The 13,866-nt window shown below is 43.5% G+C and overlaps 1 protein-coding gene across 1 annotated transcript; it reads left to right on the plus strand.

Annotated features, from left to right (window-relative positions):
* The first annotated feature begins 8,883 nt into the window (after positions 1-8,883).
* LOC147439190 (putative pentatricopeptide repeat-containing protein At3g11460, mitochondrial) lies at positions 8,884-12,408 on the plus strand. The gene has a single exon (XM_086485070.1). The coding sequence runs from the start codon at positions 9,055-9,057 to the stop codon at positions 11,833-11,835; it is 2,781 nt and encodes a 926-aa protein (XP_086341196.1). The 5' UTR covers positions 8,884-9,054; the 3' UTR covers positions 11,836-12,408.
* Positions 12,409-13,866: the final 1,458 nt, after the last annotated feature.

Raw genomic sequence — 13,866 nt, forward strand, 5'->3', positions numbered from 1 at the left:
TTTCCAATCGCTTAGATAAGCGGTGTCGCATATTTGTATTGAACAAAACTCGTGTTTGTCTTTAGCAGTAAATTCAGTTCTCTTTGTTGTGCTGAACACAGTTTGCAATATGCTAATTTCACATTGTGCTTCTGCTTCCTGCATAAGTTCAAATGGATCATGCTCTGAGTGGTCCCTTACGATATTCTGTATAACTGATGCTAATAGAATACAAATAGATGTCCTTTTGTTTGGCTGCTTAGTGATGCACCGATACCTCTTAAGAATTGGATTATTCTTTATGTTGTATGCTAGCACTGCTGCTAGTGGCGTGTTTGCAAGTAGCGAAGTTGGCCGACACATGTTTTGCTTTGTCGACCAGCAGATTAGTCGATTGTTGAGTAGCGACCTTCTATCTAGCAGGCCTTTTGCAACCGCAGTTGCTATTTTTGTGATGCTGATTGTGACATCGATGACGCTAAGGAGTTGCACAATTTAGTTGATTTGTGCTTAGGATGGCTTGTATGTAGTTGGGTTGCAAGATGACAACGCTGTTTGTTCTTGAACTTTTCAGGCAAGCAAGATAGCAAGTCCAATTCACTTTGAGATTATGCATTGCAGCTGTTTGCAATAGGGTTGCGCTTGCTAGCTTCGTGCGGGTGGTGTTAAGACCATCATTTTGGGTCACTAAACCATGAAGAAGAAACAGGACAGAGTAGTACTTTCCGTCTATTTATAGTTTGAAAAGTGGCGTATTCCTGGCGTCTTTTGTGGTTAGCACGTAGCGTAGTAGCAATTGCCATTGAGAAGGCCTACGCTTAAATGCAATTGTGAATACAACAGATATAAATTAGTCTGATTCAAATTAGAAGGGACTAATATAATGAAATTGGACGTCAAAAAAATTAGAAGGGATTAATATAATGGAAATAGGCAACAAATCAATGTTTAAAGAACTATTGCAAACCATAGTAGAATTTTTAGCTAATACTAAAGAAGGGCATGCCAATGTTGGAGACAAGTTGGAAGAAAAGGATATAATCTCTATAAATAAAAAGAGCTTGGTAGTTGCAATGAATTTTCTAGGCATAGTGGAAAAAAGAAATACACATTTCAGAGATGTGACGCGAGCATTGTTTGGGGTGCATATGTAGATGTTCCAGTTCTTGATCTAAATCAGCGAGCGTCTTTCTTTCAGACGGATTCTCCAAAAGGTAGGCATTGTTGATTATATTCTGTATGGTTTGAACCTCGATAGCAATCCTTGTTTGCATCAAGTCAAGTTTGTAATAGACACAGAATTGGTTGCAAAAAATGCCGAGTTGATTGATGACCCATGCAAGTGCATACACATCAATTGATTTGCTCCAAGGGCATGTAGATCTGGTATTTAGTAGTTCAGTTGCTCGCCAAGGCCTTATGGCATGCTCTTTTGGCTTGCGAATATTTGTTGGTCTTCTCTCATACGGTGGTCGAAGGGCAAGACCCCAATCTATAATGCCTACTCTTGGTATTCCCTCTCTAGTGAAGTCTAGCATAATGTTCCAAGGGTGAAGGTCATTGTGAATAACTCCATTGTCATGTGCAACTCCAGTAGTTAGTTTTTTGTGTTTTTCATCACCCATGGCAACTACAATTTCATTGATGCTTCCAGAAGGTGTAGGCACACACTCCATCAAATCACCAAGGGAAGGTCCATTGAAATAAGGAGATATTATAAGTACCCATGGTGATTGAATTGTATGTGCAAGAGCACGCACAATACCTCGGTAGTTGAGGTCAACACTGCTCTCTATTGCAAATGATTTGACTTGTTGTTTTGCTTGACCTTTGAATTCCTTACAACAATACACATTGTTGGACGGAAGGAAAGAAATCCCTTCGATTTTGCATTCATAAGTGTCTCCATATGACCCAGATCTTAGTTTCCTTCCTTGTTTTATAGCCTCAAATGGAATGCCCAAGGTGACATAGCAAAATGAGTTCAATACAGTTTTCTGAATATGCAAACTAGACATGGATCCTCTGCTATCTCGAGGGGTCTCCTTCCGCAATTTCTTACTGAAGGTGTTCTGTGTGTCAATATTCCTTGCACGGGTGGATTTTTCCTTTTCAACCTTCAAGCAGTTATACCAATGTTGTAAATTCTCCATTTGTATGTCCTCTGGTAAGTAACCTTGCAGATCGATAGCACATTTTGGCATGTCTCCAACAATACTAAAGAGAAGGTGCTGCAGGTCACTAATATCTGCACCCTCAAACTTCAAGGCTGTTGATCGAACCACTTCAGAGAGCAAGGCTTGCAAGCACCGCTCATCTCGCAAGGTTGTTGTTATCTCGTCCAATGTGAGGGCATCCACTACCCGCACTAATTGTGTGCGTAATCTCTTATTCAACTGCACTGCTTCTTCGGGAAGCATTTTACCTACAAGCACTGAAATGACAGTATGACGTATTAACGAGAGCATTTATCACTTCATAGCTCAAAAGGGGAGCTAGATTTTCTGCAGCAATGACAAGTACTGTATTGACAAGGAGGAGGGAATGGAAATCAACAAATAAGTGTATATAAATAAAATTTTTAAATGATACTAATTATTTGATTAAGCAACGCAGTATGTTTGGTCAAGATCCATGCTCGTACCCTAATAGGGGCCCTCCACATACAAGCTAATAGGAAGTGCAATTGTTTCACATCGGATGGCATGCTAAGGGTAACAACTAATGGGAATTGTGTTTCTACAATGGCGACTAACAGAAAGTGGCTCGGTTAAGCACAACAACATGGGGGTCCAAAGTGATAGCCAATGTTGCAGTACGGGACGCGATCTTTGCAGTTGTCGACAGGTTACACCATGGAATTGTATAAATAAATTCAACTTTACAGTTTAAAATGGGGGTGTGTACAAAGGAGGCAATCACCACATTATGTCTGAATGGGAGACAACGACATTTTCAATCGAGAGGACGATTGGTGTCGAAGTAATCATGCTTTTGGTGTGTGATACAGCTCTCTATATCTACTTATAACATAAAAAATACATTCAATTTTATAGTTTAAGACGGGGACATACACAAATGAGACGATGACCACAGCGTGCTGATGGGAGATGACGACATTTGCAATTGATAAGACGATTGATGTCGAAGTAATCAGGTTTTTGGAGTGTCATATAGGTCTCTATATTTACGCCACAACAGAAATAAATTCAATTTTACAGGTTAAGACGGGGCATGTACAAATGAGATAATGACTACAATGTGTGAATGGGAGATCACGACATTTGCAATCGAGAGGACGATTGATGTCGAAGTGATCAGGCTTTTGGAGAGTCCTACATTCCTTCATATCTACACAACAACAAAAGTAAAATTCAGTTTTCTTCTTGACACCCTAAATTGATATGTACACAACAACGATCTCTAAACTTGGAACGACAAATTCACAATACTGAACAATATACTAGCAATCAATTGATCCTTGGATTTTCAACAACAACGTCAAAATGCTAGTGTTTTTTGTGCAAACATCATGCACAGAATGTTGGTGTGTTGTGGAAAAAAGAACCATACATAAGTATGGTGTGGAGTTGGCACAATTCTCCACATTTTTTATAATACCGTAAGGAATGTGCCTTTCCCCTGCCACTTTTATCCCTTCCAGTGTTGAAGGGGGACTTATGCTTTTCCTCTAGTGTTAGAGGGACTAGTTTTTTTAGCAAAAAAAATGACGATAGTTTGTTAGCTTTTCTTTCTTGCATCTGATTCAAGGAACACTGGAAATTGCCATGAGTTCAATGTTTAGATGCTTTACGCACAGAGCAAGTACGCATGCAGTACTGTCGATATGCAGCATAGAAAAATTTGAAGTAGGATTCTATTAAAGAACTTTAAAAATAAAAAACCCAAACATTGGATTATTAAGTTCTCATCATAGGTCAATTTAACTTTTGAAGAGGTTTAATATCACAACTAATTACCAGCTCTCTCTCTCTCTCTCTCTCTCTCTCTCTCTCTATGAGGTTGCTGAAAACAGCACGCCCACACACACGGAGATGCAAAGTTACAACCTCTCTCTCTCTCTCTCTCTCTCTCTCTCTCTCTCTATGTTGTGGAAAAAAGAACCATACATAAGTATGGTGTGGAGTTGGCACAATTCTCCACATTTTTTATAATACCGTAAGGAATGTGCCTTTCCCCTGCCACTTTTATCCCTTCCAGTGTTGAAGGGGGACTTATGCTTTTCCTCTAGTGTTAGAGGGACTAGTTTTTTTAGCAAAAAAAATGACGATAGTTTGTTAGCTTTTCTTTCTTGCATCTAATTCAAGGAACACTGGCAATTGCCATGAGTTCAATGTTTAGATGCTTTACGCACGGAGCAAGTACGCATGCAGTACTGTCGATATGTAGCATAGAAAAATTTGAAGTAGGATTCTATTAAAGAACTTTAAAAATAAAAAACCCAAACATTGGATTATTAAGTTTTCATCATAGGTCAATTTAACTTTTGAAGAGGTTTAATATCACAACTAATTACCAGCTCTCTCTCTCTCTCTCTCTCTCTCTCTCTCTCTCTCTCTCTCTATGAGGTTGCTGAAAACAGCACGCCCACACACACGGAGATGCAAAGTTACAACCTCTCTCTCTCTCTCTCTCTCTCTCTCTCTCCCTCTCTCCCTCTCTATGTTGTGGAAAAAAGAACCATACATAAGTATGGTGTGGAGTTGGCACAATTCTCCACATTTTTTATAATACCGTAAGGAATGTGCCTTTTATCCCTTCCAGTGTTGAAGGGGGACTTATGCTTTTCCCCTAGTGTTAGAGGGACTAGGTTTTTTAGCAAAAAACATGACGATAGTTTGTTAGCTTTTCTTCTTGCATCTGATTCAAGGAACACTGGCAATTGCCATGAGTTCAATGCTTAGATGCTTTACGCACGGAGCAAGTACGCATGCAGTACTGTCGATATGCAGCATAGAAAAATTTGAAGTAGGATTCTATTAAAGAACTTTAAAAATAAAAAACCCAAACATTGGATTATTAAGTTCTCATCATAGGTCAATTTAACTTTTGAAGAGGTTTAATATCACAACTAATTACCAGCTCTCTCTCTCTCTCTCTCTCTCTCTCTCTCTCTCTCTCTCTCTCTCTCTCTCTCTCTCTCTCTCTCTCTCTGAGGTTGCTGAAAACAGCACGCCCACACACACGGAGATGCAAAGTTACAACCTCTCTCTCTCTCTCCCTCTCTATGAAATCAATTCTCTCTCTATATTTTTCTCTCTCTCATTAAATCAATCTTAGATAGTCAAGGTAAAGATACAGCCTTTAATATCACAACTAATTACCAGCTCTCTCTCTCTCTCTTTCACTAGCACTGGCAAAGATACAGTCTCTCTCCCTCTCTAAAACAATGATGTCTCTCTCTCTCTCTCTCTCTCTCTCTCTCTCTCTCTCTCTCTCTCTCTCTCTCTCTCTCTCTCTCTCTCTCTCTCTCTCTCTCTCTCGCTCTGGGACCCTAGCCTGCGACTCTGCGAGTCTGCTCACGCGATGGAGGCGCGTGGGTGGGCGTCTCTCTTCACCCTCCTGTCTAGCTAGAGCCAGCCCGCGGCTGCGCTACAGCCCTGCCCCAGCGCGACATTGCACCCCACCTGCCCGGTGCTTATCTGCTGCCTGCGTCAGTCAACACACCCAGAGGGGCTCCCTGGGCTTCGGAGCCACTGCAGCATCCTGACGACGTTCCCCCTGCTTGTCGCGGCGCCGCCTTCTCACCCGCTCGACCCAGCCACAAGCCATGGCTTTCAAAAAACCTATTAAGGTTGGACGAAGGCCTGTTCCCATGCCGACACACAACTGCCCAATCGGCTCCCTCAGTTCAGTATTGAATCAGGCATCGTCTCCAAGTACCCCCCTCTCCAGCACCATCACCACGGTTGGGAGAAAAACCTTTGCATCTGTGTTGCGTACCCCAAAGAAACCGTTCGACATACGAACCTCGGACTGGGATGCTCTCCAAGCACAAATTGAGGCGTTACAAGAGGAGAACCTCCTCCTTCGACAACGCCTAGATACAGTTGAAGGACGTCTCACGAACCTCGAACAGAAGCACTCCACCAACGAAGGAGAGATGGAGGCAAAAGCCTTAAACACCGTTCAAGCACAGGTTCAAGAGATCACCGCAAGTCTTCCATCCCAAATCAAAACTCATGTTAACAAGGAGATACGCGAGTTCAAACGCCGAGATGTTGCATCCCTCAACCTGCGGATTGGAGGATTGCCTCAAGAGTGGTACAGATCAGGTAATTTTCACGCTTCAGTACATCAGCTTGCTAGTTTAATGCCAATAGTCAAGTGGGATACAACGCTCGACACATCGCAGGTTCATTCCATAGCCTCACATGTCACCAAAAATGGTGGCTCTCATGGAATCATAACATTCAAGTCCAAAGTAGCCCGTGATACTATGTTGTACCAATCAAAAAATCTCAAAGACACAGAGTTCTGGTTTGCAGAGGATTTGACTCCTTTGCAACTTCGATGTAAGAGAGAAGAGCTTACCAAGGTCCGTGAAGCCAGAGCAGCTGGGAAATGGGCAGTTTACCGTGGAGGACGTGCAATCATTGAGGACTTTCGGTCTACCAAGACAACCCCTAATGATACCACATAACTAGGAGTTTCTCTTCTATTTGTAAAACGGAGTTAGACACTGCCACTAAGTCCGTCTAGGAGATGGCTAGTAGTAAGACCTCTCCATTGCAGGTTGTGAACACCGCCCTCTCTCACGAGAAGAGGACGTACTTTCCACCCTCCTCTTCTAGAGAGGAAATCGATTTTGTATGCATCTTTGGTCCCATGGGTCTTATGTGACCTCAGTGGATGATAATGAATCTCTCTCTCTCTCTCTCTCTCTCTCTCTCTCTCTCTCTCTCTCTCTCTCTCTCTGTGGCATATCCCGCAATCAATGCACTCCAAGAGACGACATTCTGGATAGAGGGTCCTCAAGAACGTTTTGTGGTTTACAAAGTGCACCACATTTGGCATACATATCGACCAAGGCATTGCCAATTACAACAATTTTTTGCAACAGTCTCCCACTATTAATCCCAGCTCTTCAGCAGCCTTAGACTAATAATATCATCGTAAATTTCTTTGTGTTGGCATAGGATCCCTTTTTAGTAGTCCCCCCCCCCCCCCCCCCCCCCCCCCCCCCCCCCCCCCCCCCCCTCTCTCTCTCTCTCTCTCTCTCTCTCTCTCTCTCTCTCTCTCTCTCTCTCTCTCTCTCTCTCTCTCTCTCTCTCTCTCTCTGTCAAAGCGCACCACAGTTGGCATACATATCGACCAAGGCATTGCCAATTACAACAATTTTTTGCAACAAACTCCTGCTCTACTTCAACAACAACTTCTGACACCCGCCACTGCCCCTCGCCAGTTGCACGCGTAGGTGATTGCGTCCCCCCCCCTCCTCTCTCTCTCTCTCTCTCTCTCTCTCTCTCTCTCTCTCTCTCTCTCTCTCTCTCTCTCTCTCTCTCTCTCTCTCTCTCTCTCTCTCTTTGTACGGCCTAGATTAAGGCTTAGACTAGCAATATCATCGTGAATTTTTAACCTTATTTTTTGTGTATATATCAGCATCGCATGCATTTAAGATGCACACGTAGGAGATTGTAGACTGCAGCAGTCCGTCTCTGCAGCAGTACGTTCCTCTCTCTCTCTCTCTCTCTCTCTCTCTCTCTCTCTCCGACAGCAAGGAAAACGCAGAGAGAGAAAGAGTGCTTTCTGTCTAGGATCAGGGACAAGAAGGGGCCAAGAAGCTCTGTGCTTTTTTCAATAGATGGGATCGATGTGAGGGCCTCTCCACAAACAATCACTACACCTACACACACACACACACACACACACACACACACACACACACACACACACACACACACACACACACACACACACACACACACACACACACACACACACACACACTGCCAGGAAGCAACCAGGAAGCTCTACGTTGTTTTCAGCCGGCTCGAAGTGAGAGTACGAGGACATGGCGGGCATGAACACTTTTCCTACCGAAACGCTCCTTGGGCAGCCTTGCAGAGCCATGGATCACCGCTCTCTTCAACCCCTCCCTTTCCCTCTGCATCGGCATCCATAACATCAACAACAACCACGTCAGTGTGAGTTGCCACTAAAAAGAAGGATCTCTGAAGAGATGGAGCAAACGCAGCAGACTGCAACTAGAGCAGTCCATCTCTGCAGCAGTACGTCAGTCCATCTCTGTAGCAGTAGTGCTCTCTCTCTCCCCCCCACCTAGAGTAATTACGATATGTAGCAGTCAGCAGTCCTCTCTCTCTCCCCTCGACCTAGAGTAATTATGATCTGCAGCAATCAGTAGTCCTCTCTCTCTCTCTCTCTCGCCGGTAGCATGGAAAGGAAAGATTATAGAGCAAACGAATTACCTCTGCTCTACGTCGTCAATTGCCTCTGCCTCTACTCTGCGTCAATTGCTTTGCTTGCTCTCTCTCTCTCTCTCTCTCTCTCTCTCTCTCTCTCTCTCTCTCTACGCTAGGCAAGGACGCTATCACGCTGCTATAACAGAAGGTGGTTGCTATATAAGTTGGCTGGCCGCCATGCTTTGCTCTGTAAAAACGTCACGCCATGCTTTTCTCTCGCAAAGTCTGCAAGTTTTATAGAGAAGCTCTCGTTCCTTGTTCTCTCTCTCTCTCTCTCTACATCCTCAGTAGTTTAATTTTACCTTGTATTTTCTCTCTCTACATCCTCATTAAACCAATCACTTGTCGCCACATGGCATAGCTAACCTTGCTGCTTTAGTGAAATCAATCTTTAGATAATCAAGGTAATCAATCTTTAGATAATCAAGGCAAAAATATTGTGCGTGTTATGTTCGAAATTCGAATAGATTCCTGCTGAGCACCACAAGATGAGCACCATAGATTAAAAGTACGCTTTCTTCCTCCACTTCGTCCTGTGCTGCAACGACGTTCCAAGAGGTGTTCCGATGTGGGCTCGTCTGCATTCGTTGAGGGTTGCGCAGGAGACCCTCATTCCTTCTCCCCTGCCTCAATGGCGGTTCATGGGCACTCTATTGCCCTCACCATCAAGGACCCAATCGAGCAAGAACTGCTGTTGCACCCGCATGTCCATAACTTGGATCTCCACTCGCTGAACAATGAGAGACGTGACCCTCATCAATTCTCCCATACCTTGCCTTCTTACGACAATCTTGTGAATTCCTTGCTCACCTGCAGATCGTCCAAATGTTTGGTTTCCGCACATCGCATGCACTTATCTATATGCAGTAATGGGCTGGAAAGCTATGGTTGTATTGGAAACCATGTGGTGCCCATGTTTGTTGATTGTGGTAGCATCATTGACGCCCATCAGGCTTTTAACAGGTTGTATGAACCCAATGAGCATTCTTGGACCTCTCTAATTTATGGGTATGTACAATGTGGGCAAATGGATTTTGCCTTGAAACTTTACCCCCAAATGCAAGGAAATAATGTGTGTTCTAGTCCTCATACTCTCATGGCATTACTCAGAGCTTGCAGTGGGACATGGAATCTAGATATGGGTCAACAGGTGTATGTGGAGATTGTTAAAAAGGGCTTTGAAGCAGCTTTGTCTATTGGGGCTACTTTGATTGCTTTATACACCAAATGTTGCCTTTTTCTTGAAGCCCGCGAGGTTTTTGATAAACTGCCAGTGAAGGATGTCGCCTCCTGGACCATACTTATCTCAGGTTATGTTGAAAAAGGACAAGGTGAAGAAGCTTTAAAAGTTTTTGAGCAGATGAAGCAAGAGGGCTGTTCTCCCAATGCGCACACTTATACCTGCATTCTGAAGTCGTGCAATATACTAAATGCTGTGGACAAGGGCAAAGAGATACACAAGGAGATCCAGCAAATTGGGCAAGATTCAAATCTTTATGTGGGCAGTGCTTTGGTCGACTTGTATGCGAGTTGTGGCCTCTTGTTGGAAGCTCGGAAAGCCTTTGACAAGTTGTCAATGCGAGATGTGGTTGTCTGGACAGCATTGATAGGGAGTTTTGCGGAGCATGGATGTGGTCAAGACGCGCTCCAGTACTTCGATGAAATGCGACGTGAAGGTATTTTGCCAAATGCAATTTCATTTGCATGTGTGTTGAAAGCTTGTGGCACCATTAGGGAAGCTGATAGAGGCCGGGAGCTTCACATTGAGATTGAGAACAAGGGGTTTTCCCAAGGAAATCCCATTGTAGGTAACAGCTTGATCAGTATGTATGCCAAATGTGGCTTGCTCACAGAGGCTCAGTATGTCTTTGACAGGCTTCTAGCTCGTGATACTGTTTCGTGGAATGCACTTATAGCAGGTTATAGTGAGCATGGAGCTTGGCAACAAGCATTAGGATGTTTTGAAAGAATGCGTGAGATAGGTGAAAACCCCAATGCCGTTACATATTCTTCTATGTTGAAAGCTTGCAGCACCCCCGAGGCATTAGAGAAGGGTGGTGAAATACATGATCAGATTGTCGGTAGTGAATTTGAGATGGACTTGTCGGTGAGTAGCTCTCTAATAGGAATGTATGCGAAGTGTGGTTCATTCACTGAGGCAGAAGAGGTGTTTGACAAGCTTCCAAGTAAAAACGTTGTGTCATTGAATGCACTTATTGCAGGATATGCAGTGCATGGTCTGAATCAAAAGGTGATGGATTGTTTTCACCAGATGGAGCATGGAGCACTCAATCCAGATGGTGCCACATTCTCTTGTGTGCTTAGAGCATGCGGCAATGTGGGTGCATTAGATGTTGGCAGAGAAGTTCATGCAGCGATCTTGAGAAGTGGACTTTGTGATGACGATCCTCCTCTTTCTAACGGTTTGATCACAATGTATGCGATTTGTGGCTCTTTCCCGGAAGCACAGCGCATGTTTGAGAAGCTTTGTTTTCGTGATGCTGTGGTATGGAGCTTGATAATGAAATATGCTGGAATAAATCATGAAGGCAGAATCGCCATACAGTATTTTGAAGACATGCTGGCCCAAGGTGTAAGCCCCGATGCTATCACTTTCACATGCCTTCTTACTGCATGCTGCCACTCCAGCTTAGTAGATGAGGGCAAAAATTACTTCAAACTGATGAAAGAAGTGTATAAAGTGACACCGACGTCACAACACTACAATTGCATACTTAACCTCATTTCACGGACTGGGCATTTGTACGAGGCTGAGAGGTTCTTAGAGATGCTTGGGTGCACATCCGAGGAGACGTGGTCCTCTTTGCTGAGTGCCTGTAAGACCTATGGAGAGGTGGAGCTGGGCTTGAGGTGCTTTGATCAACTTGTACAGATCAATGCGGAAGACTCCGCTTGGTACGTGCTTATGGAGGATATCTATGCGGGTGCAGAAAATCGTAGCAGTACACGTATAATTGAGGATCTTAGAAAACATGCGCATGCAAGAAAATTAGCAGCCGTCGCATCAATTGAAATAGACAGGAAGTTTCATGATTTTGTTGTGGGTGATGAACCTAGTGAGGAGATGCGATCATTACTTAATGAACTAAGCTTAAGAGTTAAGAAGAAAGGGCACTTGCCAGATTTGGATTCAGCATCAAAGGCTGATTCTGATGGACAGAAAGAAGCAGCTTTGTGTGTACATGCAGAGAAGCTTGCCATAGCATTTGGGCTTCTTAACACACCACAAGGGACCACATTAAGAGTTAGTAAAAACTTGAGAATGTGTTTTGATTGCCACAGCACTAGCAAGCTAATATCGAAGGTTGAGAAACGGGAGATCATCCTTCGGGACAGCTGTTGTGTTCACCATTTTAAAGACAATGCATGCTCTTGTGGGGACATGTTTTGATTGTATGTATACTGTTGTAGATATGTTTTTGCATGTGTAGTAATTTGATCTTACTGTAACATGTACACTACTCAAAACATTTTGAGGTCCTGGTGCCAAATTCTTTGAGCACTCGAGAGATCCAACTTTGATTCTTTGTAAGGTGAAGTCTTGATTCACGAACACTCGCTAACATTTTACTTGTAAGAGCCACCATGAGATCACCGCTACAGCTCAAGTTGTTCAAGAGCAGAAATGAAGAGACATGGAAAGATTCCATACTTCCGAAGTGATAGGGATAATCGGAAGGTCTACGAAGGAATGCCCTACGTCTATCCTACGATCAGATTATGATTCGAAACTGCCATGAATGCAGGAGACTGCCCTCGGTGTGGTGCTTACCGAGGTTTCTAAAAGAAAAAAGACATCTTGGACACCTTAGGCCACTACTTCACCATCGTCAACCAAACAGGCATATCCTTGCCATTGCGGATGTTACTGAGCCTATTAACACTTACAGAATATAATGTCCTTTTTAATCTCTCCATGTTGATGGAAAAGGAAGCATGAGTTTGTTGTGCTGTATTATGGAAATACCTCAAAAATTATGTGCAGTAACGATGTTTTCTTGAGAAATAGCCTGCCATCTTTGCATTTCACAAGCACTATCTGCGCAATACTGATATCCACTTGGATCCCAATGTGGACATAGTTAATATGCATGAGTTGAGATCGGGACACAAACTCTGAGGAGGGCAGGCTTTGGATACATGATTATTTATGGCAATTGATGGTTAGCACGCCCTTTTGGAATGTGCATGATGGCCAGGCTGCAATATAATCTGTGCTGGGTGCTTTAGTGCATATTTACCATTATTGTAGCTGTAAGAGTGAGAAAATTGTGCATCCAGTCACGGATTCAAGGAACCCGAATGGGGTTTTTACCTTTTGGCCATCTTTCTCTTGTGGAATGTGGCTTGTTGCCTACCTGGATCTAACAAAGCTCATTCCAAGGACTTAAAACGAAGAGAGAGGTGTAGTCTTTTGCCAAGGGGGGCAGAGCATCTTCACCATTCATTTACTTGCCAATGAAAGTCATAATCTAGCACTTCCAGGAAGAAGTTTGTGCTCAGAGACCAGTCTTTGGCCCCCCTCCGTTGGACCTTGATGGTCGGAAAAGGTCCTTTACTGACCTTTCCTTTCGTAATCATTGCTCCTGCACGGCTCCCAGTACCTCGCCGGTCGCCATGCAGTCGCTTTGATTACAGGGAAAGGTCCTTGGGGCTTAAGCTAAGGTGCCCCCCACATGGAGGGGGGTAATAAGTGATGGATGTGATAGTTTCTCTCTCACGCACACACGCAAGAAAAGGGGGCGTAATTTGAACTTTACCTCTTTGAGGGGAGCGGGCTGCAGGGTAACTCAAAAGAGTTACCCCTTCCTTGTGTGGGGGTTGTGCAGTGAGGTTTGTATTTTTGGTGATGTGTGTGTGTGTTTTAACTATCTTCTTCTGCCATTCGAGAGAAAGGTCGTGACTATACAAAGCTTTGTAGAGCCCATTTACAGCAGACATTAGAATAGCAAGGCATGCACTTTTTCTATTTCTTTCTCTCACTCACTCTCTTCTCTTACCCAACTCTGATCTCTCTCTCTCTCTCTCTCTCTCTCTCTCTCTCTCTCTTGCTGTGACAAATGTTGAAATTTGTATGTTGATGATGGCAGAAACAGATGCCAACTATCAATGTCAATCATTGTGAAAATGCGAGAACTAGTGTTAGAAAAGACCAAAATTTAGTGTAATCCCACCTTCAAATTTCATAAATTACCTCTATTTGTTCAAAGTAGGAAACCTACAGAAATTTAGTGTCAAAAACTTCAAACATACTCAATTTGACCCCAGAGTTTCCCACATGAAGGTTTCCAAGTTTGTACTTACAAGTTTTCTTTGAGCACTGTTTGAGAATTTCCCAGAAATGATCAAAGTTTCCCTTTGGAACTCATCTAGCCATCACTTTTCTTGCCTTATTGCAATATTGACAATCATAGCCAAAAAA

Source organism: Adiantum capillus-veneris, chromosome 16 (assembly GCF_014529385.1).
Source record: "Adiantum capillus-veneris isolate H3 chromosome 16, ASM1452938v2, whole genome shotgun sequence".
In the NCBI taxonomy this organism is placed as follows: domain Eukaryota; kingdom Viridiplantae; phylum Streptophyta; class Polypodiopsida; order Polypodiales; family Pteridaceae; genus Adiantum; species Adiantum capillus-veneris.